Raw genomic sequence first — 18395 nt, forward strand, 5'->3', positions numbered from 1 at the left:
TTAGGCCCAACTAAGCACCACAAATAGGCTGCTACCTGACCAATGGGTGCCTAATCTGTAGTGCCCGATAATGGTGCTGCATTTGACCTCTCCAGATTTTTGCCCTTTACTCTCTCTACTTGTGTTGTCTGAACTTCTACCTTTCACGGTCTATTTACTTGTGTTTCAAGTTTAGATGGTAACCCACCTGGTCAGGAGTAATGTCTGTGCATACCAGTCAGGGACTTTACAATGTGACCGACCCAGCTACACGAGTAAGGTTCCCCTTGGGGGAGTTTGTGCATTAACTCATTCAGGGCACTTGGGCTCCTCTCAGTCTAGCACATAACAATCTCTGGAAAGAATGAATGACGTTTCTAAGCATGACATGACATTGCCAAGCAGAAAGAAATGAATGGCATTTCTAAGCAGAAACTACACTTAGAGATCTTGTCACAATGGCCCAGATTCTTCTATTCATTCAGCAAACTTTGAAGGAGAACCCACTATGTGCTTAATTCTGGGCCAAAACACTTATAAATTTTAACTCCTTCAATTCCCACAACTACTGAAGCGAATAGAAAAGGGAAAATATATAGAGATGTTTCAGATTACTTGGAAGGTTGTTAATATTTACATTAGAGTGTAACAATGAAGTTAAAATTTGGCAAGGTCTGACTCAACCAGAAGGATTGCCTCCCCCTGCTCCCCACACAAATCCCGACTACAGCAAAACGGGCTAGTTTGTTATCTCCTGGGCTGCTGGCTCTTCCAGCACTCTAGTCCCTCACTTTCCTTTCCCTTCACTTGGAATGTCTCTCACCTCACCTTCCTCCCCCACCCACCCACCCTTAGTCTACTTAACAAAACCATGCATATTCTGTAAGGCTTACATCTTCCCTCCTCAGAAGCCCCTAAATGTATTATAACTATTTAGAAACACGATAACAATCTCCTTGCATATCTTTTTATAACTCAAAATGCAAATTGTATCCTTTAATACAGTTTGATTTAGAGCATGAATGCATGAAGTGATTAATTAATTAATTAAACACTGAGAGGTGTGGATGGCTTTTCTCAAGGTGACTCAAGTGCAAAAAACAAAGTGACCCAAACACTTACCCTCGTATTCATTCCACAGGGTCCTCAGGGAGGGAGGAGCCCACTACTTTGCAGTGGGCTTACATACAGAGCACTAAACATTGTAAGTAACTTCTGGCAGCCAGTGTTGGTTGGGGGTGGAGCTTGGGCTCCAGTCACACAGACCCAAATCTCCAGCCTAGCTCTTCCACTTCCTGGTTGTATGACCCCCCCCCCTCCCCCAGAGAACTTAATTTACCTAAACTAAAGCTCTTGTTTCCTTATTTGCAAAATAAGCTTCCTCAGTGTTTTCCTTTTTCTACCTAATTGTGTTATAAGAATTCGATGTGTGTGTGTAAAGTACTACCTAGTAGAGTGGTACTCAGAAGGAACTAAATGTTAGTCTCTCTTTTTTCCCCACTCCCTCTCTATGTGGCAGTGTACTTTTTTATTTGCTAATTATCTTTCATTAATTTATTTTTTTCTCACCTCCCTCCGTCTTTCCCACCGGTCGGGAACTCGGGGTCCCAACTTCATTAATTTATTTTTAATTATAATTGACATATAGTATTATATTAGTTTCAGGTGTACAACATAATTATATTAGTTTCAGGTGTACAACATAGCGATTCCACATTTACATACCTTGCAAAGTGATCACCACAATAAGTCTAGTAACCACTGGTCGCCATACATAGTTACTATAATGTTATAAACTCTATTCCCTGTGCTGTACATTACATCCCCATGAATTATTTTATACCTGAAAGTCTGTACTTCTTAATCCCCTTCCCTTTTCTGTCCCTGCCTCCTCCCCTCTGGCAACCAAAAATTGGTTCTCTGATTTCACTCAATTTGGATTCTTAAAAACCCAAAACAAATGAACCAGCAAAACAAAACAAACTCATAGATCCAGAGAACAAATGCCAACTATTTTCAAAGATAACAAAATATTCTGAGAATGATCGTTTGTAACAGCTGCCCATAATCCCTCTGGGAACCCACTGCCCACTGTGGCCATGGGTTTACCCTTTGGCTTGCATACCAAGGACCCTCGGTGAGCTTCAGCCCTGCCCAGTTGTCACCACCACAGGTCTGCCCTTGCTGACTTGCAGGACCTCAGCTCATCACTCAGAAGTAGGCAGTTTATGTATTCCATGTCTTAAAGAAGTCCTGAAAGTTTTTGGTCAGACTCTGGCAAATTTACTTTTTTTCCTTCTTTTCAAAATGACAGTGATTACTGAGCTGAGTAACCAAATTTCCTCCACTGCTAAATGATTTCATGACTTTGGTATGGATGTGTTGGAACAAGAAGGCAAAACACCACGGTGTGACTTAGTCATGTTATGGAACTTGCTGCAGTGTGTGTTGCCTGCTCCTATTAAGTTGTAATGTTTTCAACTGTGTCTTCAGCTTGTGGCAAATCCTGGAGATGGCCAAAGACGACGCCACTGTTCGTTGCTTCCAGGGCCTGCTGATTTTTGGAAATGTCATTGTTGGTGTAAGTAATGAGTATTTTTCCTGCAATCTTGTTCTTCCTGTAATCATGATTTTATCAATCAAAAGTGAGAGTTTAAAGAAACATAACAATATAACCACTGGCTCCCTACACCTTTTCTTCATTTGAAGAACTGTGTTACTAAAATATGCTAGCTAGAATTTAGCTACATAAATAGTCATATATAACTACATAATACATTAAAAGACCGTGGTTGAAAAAAATAGGTATTTCCTTCCCAAGTTTAAAACACAAGAACCTAAGAGGAGCCATGTCAACCACGGTCAGTGTCCAAACGCTCCCACCACACACATGCTCTGATGTTTTTTCCTATTTCACCTTGGTTTGATTTCCATGGGACTCTGCTATGAAAACTGTTGAGGGCAGATGTTTGTGTCTTCTTGTTCTTGTCATACAGAGGCCAGTACCAGGATGTGAGAGGAGCTCAGAGGCCAAGCTTGGGGGTGTGGGACACAGTGTGATGGGAGAGCTCTGAGGACTCAGGATCCCTGCCCTTGGCCCGGCCTCACTTCTGACTCTGTGTGACTCTGGACAGGTCTTTGCCTTTAAGGGCCAAGACCCCTCATCTATAAAGTACAGGGCATGGGAAAGATAATGATCAAGGTTCCTTCCATTTAGAACCTGCAGTGGTTCTCTGGCACTAATAAATATGACCAGGACCAGTTCCAATATTACGATCCAGGAATTTGGGTGATGGGCACTGGGAATGGGGGAGGGGAGATTATCATCATACAAGAAGATGTTGTTTGAGTGGTTCATGCCCCAAGAACTTTATAGATTGTCTGAAAGTTGGTTTTTACCAAATAGCAAAAAGACAGAGCAACGTGTGGACAGAGGCATGCAACCAATGAGTAGGATGGAAGCAGCTGTTTGATATCCTGGAAGTGAGGAGTTTGAGTCAGTTGCTTAAAGCCTATGCAGTGAACAGAGTTAGTCTCTCTTACTCACCCACCCCCACTTCTCCACCCTTTTGTCATCACTGCTCTTCTGGCCGCCAGTCTGACAGAAGTCCCTTTGCCCCCAGATGTGTGGCATCGCGCTGACCGCAGAGTGCATCTTCTTTGTGTCTGACCAGCACAGCCTCTACCCGCTGCTGGAAGCCACGGACAATGATGATATCTATGGAGCAGCCTGGATCGGCATGTTTGTCGGCATCTGCCTGTTCTGCCTGTCAGTTCTAGGCATTGTAGGCATCATGAGGTCCAGCAGGAAACTTCTTCTGGCGGTAAGACCATAAAGCTCTACAGTTGTCTCCTGGGCCAATTTTCATGGATTGTTTCTTCTTCCCTGAGCACAATGCTTTGACCTTTAGTGGGGAAAGAGGAGCACAGAGTGTCATGGGAGAAGGAGGAGGAGACTCTCCCTGCAGTGAAGTTTACCCAAGTGAGGGCAAGGATGCCCTCTGCTATTGCAAGTCCAGAAGATTCCAGTGAAAAGAACCCAAAGGGGAGACACCTGAAGGTGACCCTGTTGAGTATTTTTCAGATCTGTGTCTCTCTAACTGGTATCTTCATGCACCCAACTGGAACTGGTACAGCCAGGAGCTACTTAGGCCAAAGGAGAGACAGAGTGAGAACTTTATAATTAGATTTTTTTCTCTTGACAATAAATAGTTTAAAGTATGAATCAGACTTTGATATATCAGGATATGAAATACAAAACATGCATGCATTTTTAAGGGAAAGCATGAGACTTTTTAGACATTTTCGAGCTCAAGGCTGATGACTTTGTGTGATGGCCTACACTCCCCATATTATACATTCACACTGCTTTTCAGGGACCCTCAAGAAGCTTGATGCAGATTGCTGTAGACTACAGCCTCAGCTCCCACCTGCCTGTGGAGGCTCTAATTCTGTGCACCCACAGACACAGTTTGGCCCCAAACCATAGACAGGAATGTTGTACCCTGCCTTTGCAGAAGGAGTAAATTTGAGATATTTTGCAAAAATCATCAGAACTAACAAACCTCAGTATTAGGTCTAGTCCTCTACTCTCTGCCCCAGGGTTCAAGACAGCAGTTTCTCACACTGTGATGGGGACCAGCCCCCCGCCCCTCCCTGAAATAATTCTCCACTGACCAAATGCTGCAGAACCCGAGTTCCACCTTTATGGAACCAGTCCAGCAACTAACCAGTGCTTGTTAGTTCACTTTACCTGTGATCTGACATTGTCCTGGCACCCAGGGAATGCAGACCATTTACATTCTCTGATTCCTTAGTATCAATTAGTTCCAGGGCAAAAGCACCCACTCTTGGGGGGGGGGGGGAGAATGCGGGGAAAGGGAGAAGAGGGGCAGATGTCCCTAGAGACAAGCTTCAGCTGCATCTCCGTCTCAGTTTGGGCCAGTCATGTGTGCCTGATGCAGCCAGAAGATCAGCTGGGAGCGAACATTCTTCACCATGCCCCAAAAAGAGGAGCAGGACACCCTCCAACGGGCTGATGGAGAAAACACCTGCATCCCTTGCCTCCTTTCTGGAGTGTCTCTAAGGGGATTCTAAGTGTCTAAAGAGAAGCCAGCCAAGCCCTTGAAAAAGAGCAAGGCAGCAGCTAATACAGGAGGGGAAATGCTATGAGGCTTCTGCTCTTTACTCTCTAGCCAAAGTTGTTCTCTGGGACAAGTTGTTGGGGCAACAGAGCCTCCCCTGCCCAGGGAGAAAGAATGGTTTTCCCTGCACCCCCCCCCCCCCCCGCCCACCAACACTGACCACAGTGCTCCTTCCCCAGAAGAACACAAGGACCAAAAGCATACAAGGTCTGAAAATTAAGTTCATAAACTTGTTGCAACGATGTTGCTAACCTTTTTTTTATATATCAGAGGGATTGTTCATTATTTGTACCAACTAGACAAACAGTTAATCAAGTTTACTATTTGGAAGTGCTGAAAAGGCTGAGTGACAAAGTTAGCTGAAAATGATCTTAACTTTTCGCCAACAATCCATGGTTCTTGCATCACGACAATGCACCAGCTCACATGGCACTGTCTGTGAGGTAGTTTTTAGCCAGTAAACAAATAACTGTATAGGAACACCCTCCGTACTCACCTGATCTGGCCCCCAATGACTTCTTTCTTTACCTGGAGATAAAGGAAATATTGAAAGGAAGACATTTTGATGACATTCAGGACATCAAGAGTATTACGATGATAGTTCTGATGGCCATTCCAGAAAAAGAGTTCCAAAATTTCTTTGAAGGGTGGACTAGGCACTGGCATCAGTGCATAGCTTCCCAAGGGGAGTACTTCGAAGGTGACCATAGTGATATTCAGCAATGAGGTATGTAGCACTTTTTCTAGGATGAGTTTGCGAACTTAGTTGTCTGCCCTCGTGTGTGCAAAGCTGAGGAAAGCACAGACAGAACTCTTACAAAGTCCTTGTCCCAGATTCAGGGGTCATTTTTTGTGCAAATATTTTCCAACCATAAATAGGGACAATGTGGTATGAGGGCATCGTGTGCGCACAAACAGTTTATTCTCTTGTATTTGCTTTTCTTAGTTAAAATAGAAATGCAGGATACTGGACTGAGAAAGTTCTGTATTCAATGGGCATAAATTCTCTGGGGAAAAGAAGAGAATTGAGCTGATTAGCAGCTGGCACCAAGTCTTGCTCCAAGCAGCTGATCAGTGAGGGTTTGTTGAATAACTACATAAATGATTGGATGATTATATTTATGTGAATATACTGAAAAAATATATAAAAATTATTTGTTTAAAAAAGTCTTTCTTTGGAAGCAAATGTAACTCTTTTTTTAAAAAAAAAATTTATTTCCCTTCCAGTATTTCATTCTGATGTTTATTGTATACGGCTTTGAAGTGGCATCTTGTATCACAGCAGCAACACAACGAGACTTTGTGAGTACAATCTCAAAAAGCACAGAGCAAAATGATTGTGAGAATCATCATCATCAGCTGACAATATGTGACCTGTATTAAGTTCTTACTCCACACCATGCACTCTAATAAGCGCATTCCTAAAAAAAATGTGAATTCACTCACAATAACCCTACAGAATAAGTATTATCACTACTATTATTTTATAGATGAAAAAAAATGAGACTTAAAAAGGTACAGTAACATGTCCAAGGTTACACAGCTGGTAAGTGAAAGGGAAGAATCCCAAGTCCAGGAAGCGTGACCCCTGGGGCCCAAGCTTGTATCCCCTGTGCCTTCCACTACTCTGCTACGGCCATTGGCCCCCAGTGGCATGGTCAACAGTTCACACACCCAAGACCTCCTCTCAAGTCAGCATTTTTCTCCTTTCCTCCAATCCCCAACCAAAGCCACCCTACAGTGCCTATCCACCTTGGTTTCACTGGGATTTCTTTGAAAATGGGGATTTCTCCCCACACTGGGACTTCAGCCACACAGAGCAGCCTCACAGCCACTGACTGCTACCCCTACTCAGTGCCTCTGAGCACAGTTTTACTCCAGGAGACTGTTCAGTGCCTCCAGCAATGGGCCGAGCAAATCACTTTTTCCTCCTTGGGTGTTAGTGTGCTAACACTCCCTCTTGTGTTGCCTCCTCCCTTCACAGTTCACACCCAACCTATTCCTGAAGCAGATGCTGGAGAGGTACCAAAACAACAGCCCTCCAAACAATGATGACCAGTGGAAAAACAATGGAGTCACCAAAACCTGGGACAGGTTCATGCTCCAGGTAATGTCTGTGGTCATGGGGAGATGACATTTTGTACCTAAACTAGTATCCAGAAGTATATGTATGATTGGGACAGAAGACAAAGGGTGGGGACCACAGCCTCTAAGATGAACATAAGCAAGTTCATCTACTGCTCTTATTTACCAGCAGGGGAAAGGAGTTGTACACATGACTCAATGGGACCCCTAGATCTATATTTTTGCACTCTGTTAGCAAGAACTAAGCTTTTCAAATGAAAATGAGAATGCTCACACATTTGAAAAACCCACTTACCAAATTTTTTTTTTTTTTTTTTTTTTTTTTCCCACTTACCAAATTTTTAAAGCCAAGTTTGAAATAAGCTTGGGTCAAACATAACCATCTTTCCCCAACATACTCAGGTCAAAATACAGGATGATTATTTACTTTGGTAAGATATCTTCCACAATCCAGTGGCAAAATAGGAAATGCTTTAAAGATGGTTGATTTATCATCAAGTGTGCTTGGATATATTTATTTTAAAAGTTGAGAGACGCTTGTAGTTTTAATTTATTTTTTAAAAAATTCCTGCAGGATTTATAAAAAGGAAGAAAAGCAATATGAATTTTGGTTTATCCTCTATCCTCTGTTCTATCCAGAGTGGATATTAGCTATGTATTAATCGTTTCATTCTTTCCTATATAGAGGCATATCTGTGTGTCACCAAGTTTATATCATCTTTTCCAGTTTATTTTCTCCCATTATAAAAGTAATACAAAAATACAATATAAAAAGTAACTCTAGAAAATGTTAAAAATATAGAAAAGTAAAACAAAACGAATTACTCATAATTTCTTCACCACTAGAAATTTTAATTTCCTGATTCTCAGTTTGCTCATATGTAATATGAGAATACTTATACCTCTCTCACATTGTTGTATGAAGTCATTAGTACTTCTTAAGTATTAGTATTTATTGAGGCTTTACTATGAACCAGGCATGAACTAATTTAATCCTCACAACAACTTTATGAGATAGGTATTTCATTTACCCCCGTTTTACAGTTAAGGAAATTGAGATTTGGCGAGTTTAAATGACTTGTCAAAGGTTGCAGAGCTCATTGATGGCTAGTAAAGTAATAAATGTAAAAGTATTTTGCAAACTCTAAAATAGAAGTTATCAGTACCTTCAGCCCTCATGAGGAATTTTGAGTAAATATAAAATATAATGCACTTTTCATATCTTCATTCTCCATAAAACCTCAGTTGCTACACTGGTGTCTGTAGCAAGAACCATGGAAGAGAATTCTGTCTTTGTCGTCTGCTGACAGGACAACTGCTGTGGTGTGAATGGTCCATCAGACTGGCAGAAATATACGTCTGCCTTCCGGGCTGAGAACAATGATGCTGATTACCCCTGGCCTCGTCAGTGCTGTGTGATGAACAAGCTGAAAGAACCTCTCAACCTGGAGGCCTGCAAACTAGGAGTGCCTGGTTATTATCACAGTCAGGTGAGTCCTTTCTCCCCCTAACACCTGCCAGAAGGTTCTGCTCTTCATGAGGAAAATACTGGTTCGCTGTAGGTAATAGTCTCTCGGTAAGGAATCTACATCCTGTTTCCTAAACTTCATGCGAACTATTTCCATGATTTTACTTATATGTGGAATCTAAAAAGCAAAATAAATGAACAAACAAAACAGACACAGACGCACAGATCCTGAGAACAAACTGATGGTTGCCAGATGGGAGCAGGGTTTGGGGGCTGGGTGGAAAGGGTGAAGGGATTAAGAAGTACAAATTGGTAGTCACAAAATAGTCATGGGAATGTAAAATATAGCATAAGAAATATAGTCAATAATATTGTTATAACTATGTATGGTGCCTGGTGGGTACTACACTTATCAGGGGAATCACTGCATAAATTATATAAATGTCTAACCACTATGCTGTACACCTGCAACTAATATAAAATAATATTGAATGTCAACTGTAATTGAAAATAACAAAATGAATGAAGTACTGACACATGGGACAACATGAATGAACCTTGAGGACATTATACGAAGTGAAATAAATCAGACACAAAAAGACGAAAAAAAAAAAGTGAATGCTAATCTAGGGCTGATCTGGAAAATTTTACATTTTAATAAAATTCACAGGACATGAGAATCGCAATAGCAAAATCCAACCTTGTTTAAATGAAAACTATTTGTACAACATATAGAATTGGTATTTCAAAAACTTCATGAAACAAAGATTTGCTCTATTTTTGCAAAATGTAAATTGGAAGAGATGATACGCAAAACGAATGTTTTGCCAGTTCTAAAGCAATGGCAGTTGCTGAGGGTAAATGCAGTAATTATATATCCACATTCCTTATTAAGCAGTAATATAGGATAGTCTTAATAAAATATTAGATTGGCGATTTGCATAGAAGATAATGGCCATACCGATGGTTTTTGAAAAAGTGTCTCTAGCCTAATGAGAATGATATAATGATGATGGAAACTAACATTTATCGAGTACTTGCTAAATGCCAGACACCGTCCCAAGTGCCATACATGTATTAACTCATTTAATGTTCAACAGTAGGTGCCAGTATCATCCCTATTTTATGGATGAGGAACTGAAACACAGAGACTCCAATAAATCCCTCGCCCAAAGTCATGCATCTAGTAAACGGTAGAGTCAGGATTCAAACGCTTGCAGTCTGGCTCCAGGACCCAGACTCTAAGCCAAGAAAGAACTTGGAAATAGTCCCAAAAAGCCCTGAAGAGAATCCTCACACACTTATGGTCAGCCTCTGAAATGCTGTGCATGGCTTTGCAAGTAACCACTTTGAGGGAAGCTAGTTGTGTGCCAGTTCATTAAATAATTGAGAAATGTCAGGTTCTTTAGTCTTGGAGTAGATAATACAAAGTGCACATTCAGAATGAAGGACAGAGCACTGCTGATCATTTGGCCACACCTGGAATGGTGCCTGGACGAGGACTGGTTGCATTAATCCAGAAAAGGACAGGGGAGTGACACAGATTATTCTACAGAGTCGTTCAAAGCCATGCTCATTTAGCTTTTCAGCAACATTATTTTGGCACCGTTTTAATCAGTTATATTCAGACTGCTTTAAAAATAAAATGTATTGCCTATAATCATAATATGCAACATAATTATCACTCTCAGTAGTCACAAAAAGCTTTCAATAATTCAACCATGGAACTGGCCCATGCTGACATATCTTGGCTGGAGTGTAATTGCATACAAACTGTATCATTCTTTGAAAGGCACAAAAAACTATGTCTGCCTTCAGATAATCACTTTCTCTCACAGCCACACTATGACATTCTAGTAATGAGGGACCACACACCTGTTTTGACAGCCCTTCTAGCACTCACCCTTACAGGTCCTTGGCCTCACCTTGTCCTTAACTTTTCCACTTTCACTACCCACCAGCTGCCCCACAACCTCTCAGTGCTACTCCCCAACCAAATTCCTGAATCCAGGAATTCCTCTCTCTATCCTGCTTTCTCAATCTCACTTATTCTTCACCCTCAATGTAATCTTTTATCTGTTAATCTTCTCTAATTCTCCCCATCCCTTTCCCCAGATTCTTACACACTACCATTCTCTCTGAGTTACAAGTCTTGCTAATTCTCCTATAGCAATCCTTTTCCACAAATCAAAATAGGCCACCCCAGTACCTCACATGCTTCACTTCTTTTATTACTGTTGACACATTGAACTATATTAGAATTATTTGTTTGCAAGTCTTTTTCTATGGGTCTCCTTGAAGGCCATGCATTATTCAGTTCTGTAACTTCAACGCTTAGCATAATGCCTGGCACAAAGTAGGCACCGATACATGTTTGGTGGGCAGACAAATTAAGAGGTGAATGGTTCTCTTTTTCACATCCATATTGTAGCTTTTCAAGATCTACCTTGTATAAATGAATGCTAACAAAATTAGGGAAGTCATCATAAGTGTGGTAATAATAGAAATCAACCAGAATTTCACACAGCATGTCAGATGCAAATATGCGTATTCGTCCGTCATGGTCCATCTGCCTCAGAAATGCAACGTGCAAACTCTGGTCATTACATCTCAAGAATGTTACAATGGAACTAAGGAAGAGCAAGTTAAGCACCACTGTAATGATGATAAGGCACTAAATGAGAAGAGGTGCAAAAAACTAGGTTTTCATTTGTGAGCTCCATGAGGGCAAGACACATTTCTGTCTTCATTACAGCTGAAAGCCCAGGCCCGTGCCTAGCACCTGGCATAAGTAGGCTCATATACATATTATTGGACAAATGACCACCTCCCAGGGTTGTTGGAAGGATCAAGTGAATAATGGATATAGGAGCGTTTGCAAACCATCAAGTGTGTCATATGACGCTGTTATAATCATTACCTCATATCACGTCCCATTCATCCTATCAGCGTCTATTCGGTGTCCACTCTGTGCCTGATACTTGTTCTAGAGATTCTAGAGATTCAACAACGAACATGATAAAATTCCTGCCCTTGTGGAGCTTGCACTATAGTATCAGAGACAGACAATAAACAAATCACCAACCAAATACACGATAAATTCCAGGTAGTGATATATGCCATGAGCAGAAATAAAGCAGAGTAAGTCTACAGAGGATGATGGGGGAAAGGGCATTTTTCTCTACGGTTGTCAGGAGAGGGTTTGTTGAGATGACACTTGCACAGAGTTCTGAGTTAAGTGAGGAAATGAGACCCTCACTTAAAGAAGATTGGGAAAGAGGGTTCTAAGCAAAGGAAGCAGCAAGTGCACAGCTCCTGAAGGGAGAACATTTTTAGCTTTTTGGAGGAACATCAAGGAGATCAGTGTGGCAAGGCCAGAATGAGTGAAGGAAAGCAAGGATGAATCTAGATTTTATTGAGCCTGAAGCTAGTAAAATTGGTGGAGAGTAGTCCTCCTTAAGAAAAAAAACTGTAAAAAACAAAAATAGGTACAGGGCTTTGACAGGGTCTTACAAGTAGGCAGCCCCGAAGCACAATCTATTAACTTTACAGTGAAATAGCCTCTGGCGTGAAAGGTGTGGTCATAGAGAGAGGCTGGGCCATATCATACAGTGCTTTGTAGGTCATTGTGAGGGCTTAGGATTTCATTTTAAGGGTAGTGGAAAGCCATTGGAGGATTTTGAGCAGGAATGCGAAGTAATCTGATTTACTCATATGTCTTACAAGGATCCTTCTGGCACCATATAAAGACTATTAGGGTGCCAGGAGTGGCATCAGGCCTCAGGGAGACCAGTTAGGAAGCTATTGTAATAATCTTGGAATGAGGACACGGTAGACCAACGTGGTAACAGGAAGTAATAAGTGTCTGGATTTAAGATATGTTTTTAAAGTAGGCACAAAAGAATTTGCTTAAGTATTTGATATCAAATAAGAGAAAAAAACAGTTAAGGATAATTCTAAGATTTTTCATTTGAGCATCTAGGTGAATGGAGGTGCCTGTAACATAGATGGAGAAAAGTAAATGGGGGAGAAGTCAAGGCATAGCAAAGGCAGGACATGTCAGTGGATTAACAAGGGAATGGGACACAGTCAGAGAGGTCAGAACCGCTGTAGCCACTGGGCGGGGCCTAAACTTGAATGTCAACCTTTTGAGGATATTTTCCTGTGGACCTCCAGTGGTTTGTGAAACCAGCCTAGATTTTTGCATTTCCTAGGCATTCCCTGTGATTCCCAGGGCTTTAGTGGCAGTGACTCAGAAAGTAGATGTAGCCCTACATGTGTACCACTCCAGCACTTTGCACAGTGACTAGAACAGAGTGTGTCACATGTAAAAACGTACTAGATTATGGCATGCCTGAATAAAGAATTCGATGAATAAGAAATGAATCAATCTTTTGCACACACACCGTGGCTCTTCAAGGTCTCACAAGAACCATTCAAAAGATATGTTGAAAAATGATGTCAAATGAAAATTTAGAAAGCATGGTATAGGGGGTCCCTTCGATGATTTTTAAAAACCCTCTGGTTTTCACAGACCACAAGCATTTTTTTTTTATTTATTGGGGTGACAATTGTTAGTAAAATTACAGATTTCAGGTGTACAATTCTATATTACATCATCTATAAATCCCGTTGTGTGTTCACCACCCAGAGTCAGTTCCCCTTCCATCACCATGTATTTGATCCCCCTTACCCTCATCTCCCTCCCCCCACCCCCTTACCCTCTGGTAACCACTAAACTATTGTCTGTGTCTATGACTTTTTGTTTCTCATTTGTTTGTCTTTTCTTTTGTTGTTTTTGGTTTATATACCCCATATCAGTGAAACCATATGGTTCTCTGCTTTTTCTGTCTGACTTATTTTGCTTAGCATTATATTATCAAGATCCAGCCATGTTGTCACAAATATTCCTATATCATCTTTTCTTACCGCCGAATAGTATTCCATTGTGTATATATACCACAACTTCTTTATCCATTCCTCTATCGAAGGACATTTTGGTTGTTTCCATGTCTTGGCCACCGTAAACAAAGCTGCAATGAACATTGGAGCACACGTGTCTTTATGGATAAATGTTTTCAGATTTTTTGGGTAGATACCCAGGAGAGGGATTGCTGGGTCATATGGTAATTCTATTCGTAATTTTTTGAGGAACCTCCACACTGCCTTCCATAGCGGCTGCACCAGTCTGCATTCCCACCAACAGTGTATCAGGGTCCCTTTTTCTCCAGAGCCTCTCCAACACTTGTTACTATTTGTCTTGTTGATGATAGCCATTCTGACTGGGGTGAGGTGATATCTCATTGTGGTTTTTATTTGCATTTCTCTGATGATTAGTGATGTTGAGCATTTTTTCATATGTCTATTTGCCATTTGTATGTCCTCTTTGGAGAAATGTCTCTTTAGGTCCTCTGCCCATTTTTCAATTGGGTTGTTTGTTTTTTTGTTGTTGAGCTTCATGAGTTCCTTGTATAGTTTGGATATTAGCCCCTTATCGGAGGCACTGTTTGCAAAAATCTTCTCCCATTCAGTCGGTTGCCTCTTTATTTTGTCGATGGTTTCTTTTGCTGTGCAGAAGCTTTTAAGTTTCATATAGTCCCATTCGTTTATCTTAGCTTTTACCTCCATTGCCTTTGGAGTCAAATTCATAAAATGCTCTTTGAACCCAAGGTCCATAAGTTTTAGTACCTATGTTTTCTTCTATGCAGTTTACTGTGTCAGGTCTTATGCTTAAGTCTTTGATCCATTTTGAAATAATTTTGGTACATGCTGACAGATTGCAGTCCAGTTTTGTTTTTTGGCATGTGGCTTTCCAATTCTCCCAGCACCATTTATTGAAGAGGCTGTCTTTTCTCCATTGTATGTTTTTCTCTTCTTTGTCAAAAATTTTCTGTCCATATTTATGTTGTTTTATTTCTGGGTTCTCAATTCTATTTCATTGGTCTACATGACTGATTTTCTGCCAATATCATGCTGTTTTGATTATTGTAGCCCTGTAGTACAAGCTAAAGTCAGGGAGTGTGATACCTCCAGTATTGTTCTTTTTTTTTAAGATTGCTTTGGCTATTTGGGGGCTTTTGCAGTTCCAAACAAATCTGATGATTCTTTGTTCTATTTCTTTAAAAAATGCCATTGGGATTTTGGTAGGGATTGCATTAAATCTGTATATTGCTTTGGGTAATACGGCCATATTAACTATGTTGATTCTTCCAATCCATGAGCATGGAATGTCTTTCCATTTCTTTGTGTCTTCTTCAATTTCTTTTAAAAATGTCTTATGGTTTTCAGCATATAGGACTTTCACATCATTGATTAAGTTTATTCCTAGGTATTTTATTCTTTTTGCTGCAATTGCAAAAGGAATTTTTTTTTTATTTCTTTTTCTGAGATTTCATTGTTACTATATAGGAATGCAATGGACTTTTGTACGTTGATTTTGTAGCCGGCAACTTTACTGTATTCATTGATTTTTTCTAATAGCTTTTTGGTGGAGTCTTTAGAGTTTTCTATATATAGCATCATGTCATGTGCAAAGAGTGACAATTTAACTTCTTTATTCCCAATTTGGATGCTTTTTATTTCTTTCTCTTGCCTAATTGCTCTGGCAAGGACTTCCAACACTATGTTGAAAAGCAGAGGTGATGGGGACAGCCCTGTCGTGTTCCTGAACGTAGAGAAAAGGGCTTCAGTTTTTCACCATTAATTATGAGATTAGCTGAGGGCTTGACATATATGGCCTTTATTATGTTAAGGTATTTTCCTTCTATACCTATTTTATTAAGTGTTTTAATCATAAATGGATGTTTTATCTTGTCAAATGCTTTTTCTGCATCAATTGATATAATCATATGATTTTTGTCCTTTATTTTGTTTATGTGATGTATCACATTGATGGATTTGCAAATGTTGAACCATCCTTGTGCCCCGGGGATGAACCTCACTTGGTCGTCTTTTTAATGCATTGTTGTATTCGATTTGCTAGAATTTTGTTTAGGATTTTTGCATCTGTATTCATCAGAGATATTGGTCTGTAGTTTTCTTTTTTTGTGTTGTCCTTACCAGGTTTTGGTATCAGGGTAATGTTGGCCTCATAAAATGAGTTAGGGAGTACTGTCTCTTCTTCAATTTTTTGGAAGAGTTTGAGCAGGATTGGTATTAGATCCTCTTTGAAGGTTTGGTAGAATTCACTGGTGAAGCCATCTGGTCCAGGACTTTTGCTTTGGGAAAGTTTTGGATGACTGATTCAATTTCATTACTGATGATTGGTCTGTTTAGATTTTCCAGTCCTTCATGTTTCAGCCTTGGAAGGCTATATGTTTCTAAGAACTTGTCCATTTCTTCTAGGTTATTGAATTTTGTGGCATATAGTCCTTCATAGTATTCTTGGATGATCCTTTGTATTTCTGTGGTGTCCGTGATAACTTCCCCTTTTTCATTTCTGATTTTGTTAATTAGTGTCTTCTCTTTTTTTATCTTAGTGAGTCTAGCCAAGGGCTTATCAATTTTGTTAATCTTTTCAAAGAACCAGCTCTTTGTCACATTAATTTTTTCTATTGTCTTTTTGTTCTCTATTTCATTTAGTTCTGCTGTGATTTTTATTATTTCCTGTCTTCTGCTGAACTTGGGTTTCATTTGTTCTTCTTTTTCTAGTTCTTTAAGGTATTACATGAGGTTATTTATTTGGGATTTTTCTTGTTTCTTGAGATAGGCCTCTAATGATATAAATTTTCCTCTTAAAACTGCTTTCGTTGCATCCCCAAATTTTTGGTAGGATGTATTTTCATTGCCATTTGTTTCTATGTATCTTTCGATCTGTCTAATTTCTTCTTTGACCCAGTCGTTCTTTAAAAGTATGTGGTTTAATCTCCATGTATTTGTGTTTTTTCCTGCTTTCCTTTTGCAGTTGATATCCAATTTCAAAGGCTTGTGATCAGAGACTTGGTATGATTTCAATCTTCTTAAATTTGCTGAGGCTGATTTTATGATGTTATGTCCCAATATATGGTGTATCCTTGAGAATGTTCCATGTACACTAGAAAAAAATGTATAGTCTGATGTTTTAGGATGAAGTGCTCTATATATGTCAATTTTGTTCATTTCATCTAATGTGTCATTTAGAGCTGCTGTTTTGTTATTTATTTTCTGTTTGGATGATCTATCCATAGCTGTCAATGATGTATTTAAGTCCCCTAGTATAATTGTGTTTTGGTCAATTTCTCCCTTTAGTTCTGTTAGTAGTTGCTCGGTATATTTCGGTGCTCCCTGATTGGGGGCATAAATATTGATGACTGTTATGTCTTCTTGTGGTATAGTCCCCTTTACCATTATGAAATGTCCATCTTTGTCTCTTGTTATCTTTTTCACCCTGAAGTCTGTTTCATCTGATATCAGTATAGCTACACCTGATTTTCTCTGGAAACCATTTGCTTGGAGTTTCAATTTCCACCCTTTCACTTTGAGTCTATGCTTGTCCTTGTAGCTGAGATGTGTTTCTTGGAGACAACATATGGTTGGGTTTAGTTTTTTGATCCAATCTGCTACTCTGTGCCTTTTTATTGGTGAGTTCAGTCCATTTACATTTAGGGTGATTATTGATATTCGAGGATTTCCCGTCATTCTATCTTTAGTTTTCTGGTAAGGCTGTGTCTCCATTGTTTCTTTGCCATTTTGTTGTTCTCTATTATTTCAATGTGGTGGTATTGTATGATATTTCCCTCTGTTTCTTTTTTTATTACAGTATATATTTCAGTTCTGGATGATTTTTGAGTGGTTACCCTTAAGTTTATGTAAAAGAAAGTTTGATATTTAGAGTATTCCATTTTCTTCAGCATGCTTACTTTCTCCATTCCCATATTCCAGTTCAGGCCTTTACTCTCCCCCTTTTTACGTTTTTGTTGCAACAAATTGTCCCTGTTGATGGTGGTCGAATAGCCTACTTTAGCATTTCTTGTAGTGCAGGTCATGTATTAGAAAATTCCCTCAGCTTCTGTATGTCTGGAAAGGTCTTTATTCCTCCTTCATATCTAAAGGAGATCTTTGCTGGATATATTATTCTTGGCTCATAATTTCTCTCTCTCAATAGTTTGAATATTTGGTTCCACTCCCTCCTGGCTTGTAGAGTTTCTGCTGAAAAATCTGATGATAATCTAATGGGCTTTGTTTTGTAGGTTACCATCTTCTTTTCCTTGGCTGCCTTGAATATTCTTTCTTTGTCATTGATTTTAGACAGCTTCAATACAATGTGCCTTGGAGAAGGCCTGTTGCGATTGAGGTAATTAGGTGTTCTATTTTCTACTTGGATTCGAGATCCAGTTCTGTCCACAAGTTTGGGAAGTTCTCATCGACAATTTGTTTGAATATATTCTCTGTTCCTGTCTCTCTTTCTTCTCCTTCTGGTATGCCCATTATTCTTATATTGCTCTTTCTCATTGAGTCAGAAAGTTCTTATAGAGTTCTTTCATTTCTTTTAAGCCTCAAGTCTCTTTCTTCTTCCATCCATGTCATTTCCAGGTTTCTATCTTCGATGTCACTGATTCTTTCCTCCATCTGGTCATCTCTACACCTAAGCTGGTTATTTCATTTTTAATTTCTTCTATTGTGTTCTTAATCTCCAGAAATTCTATTTGGTTCTTTTTTAACATTTCAATCTCTTTCGTAAAACGCTCATGTTGTTTTTTGATTGTGTTTCTGAGTTCATTAAACTGCCTTTCTGTGCTTTC

At 39.7% G+C, this 18395-nt stretch overlaps 2 protein-coding genes across 11 annotated transcripts in view; one reads left to right on the top strand and one right to left on the bottom strand.

The window, feature by feature from the left end:
- IGSF11 (immunoglobulin superfamily member 11) overlaps positions 1–1203 on the bottom strand; it is a 197938-nt gene extending 196735 nt beyond the window's left edge. The window contains exon 1 of the mRNA XM_081065859.1: positions 1102–1203. The gene's annotated coding sequence lies outside the window, so the exon portion shown is untranslated. The remainder of the gene's footprint in view (positions 1–1101) is intronic.
- The window catches only part of UPK1B (uroplakin 1B), a 34531-nt gene that overhangs the window by 9670 nt on the left and 6466 nt on the right, over positions 1–18395 (top strand). For 4 of the 10 annotated variants that reach the window (XM_081065891.1, XM_081065894.1, XM_081065899.1 and 1 more), the window contains 5 exons: positions 2473–2560; positions 3603–3803; positions 6351–6425; positions 7108–7230; positions 8519–8698. In XM_081065891.1, coding sequence (XP_080922017.1) covers positions 2492–2560; positions 3603–3803; positions 6351–6425; positions 7108–7230; positions 8519–8698 — 648 coding nt within the window. In that variant the 5' untranslated portion in view covers positions 2473–2491. Of the gene's footprint in view, positions 1–1120; positions 1184–2293; positions 2561–3576; positions 3804–6350; positions 6426–7107; positions 7231–8518; positions 8699–18395 lie in introns of all 10 variants that reach the window. The other 6 variants (XM_081065893.1, XM_081065895.1, XM_081065898.1 and 3 more) reach the window with 4 other exon arrangements.

Source organism: Rhinolophus hipposideros (genome assembly GCF_964194185.1).
Source record: "Rhinolophus hipposideros genome assembly, chromosome: 2".
NCBI lineage: Eukaryota > Metazoa > Chordata > Mammalia > Chiroptera > Rhinolophidae > Rhinolophus > Rhinolophus hipposideros.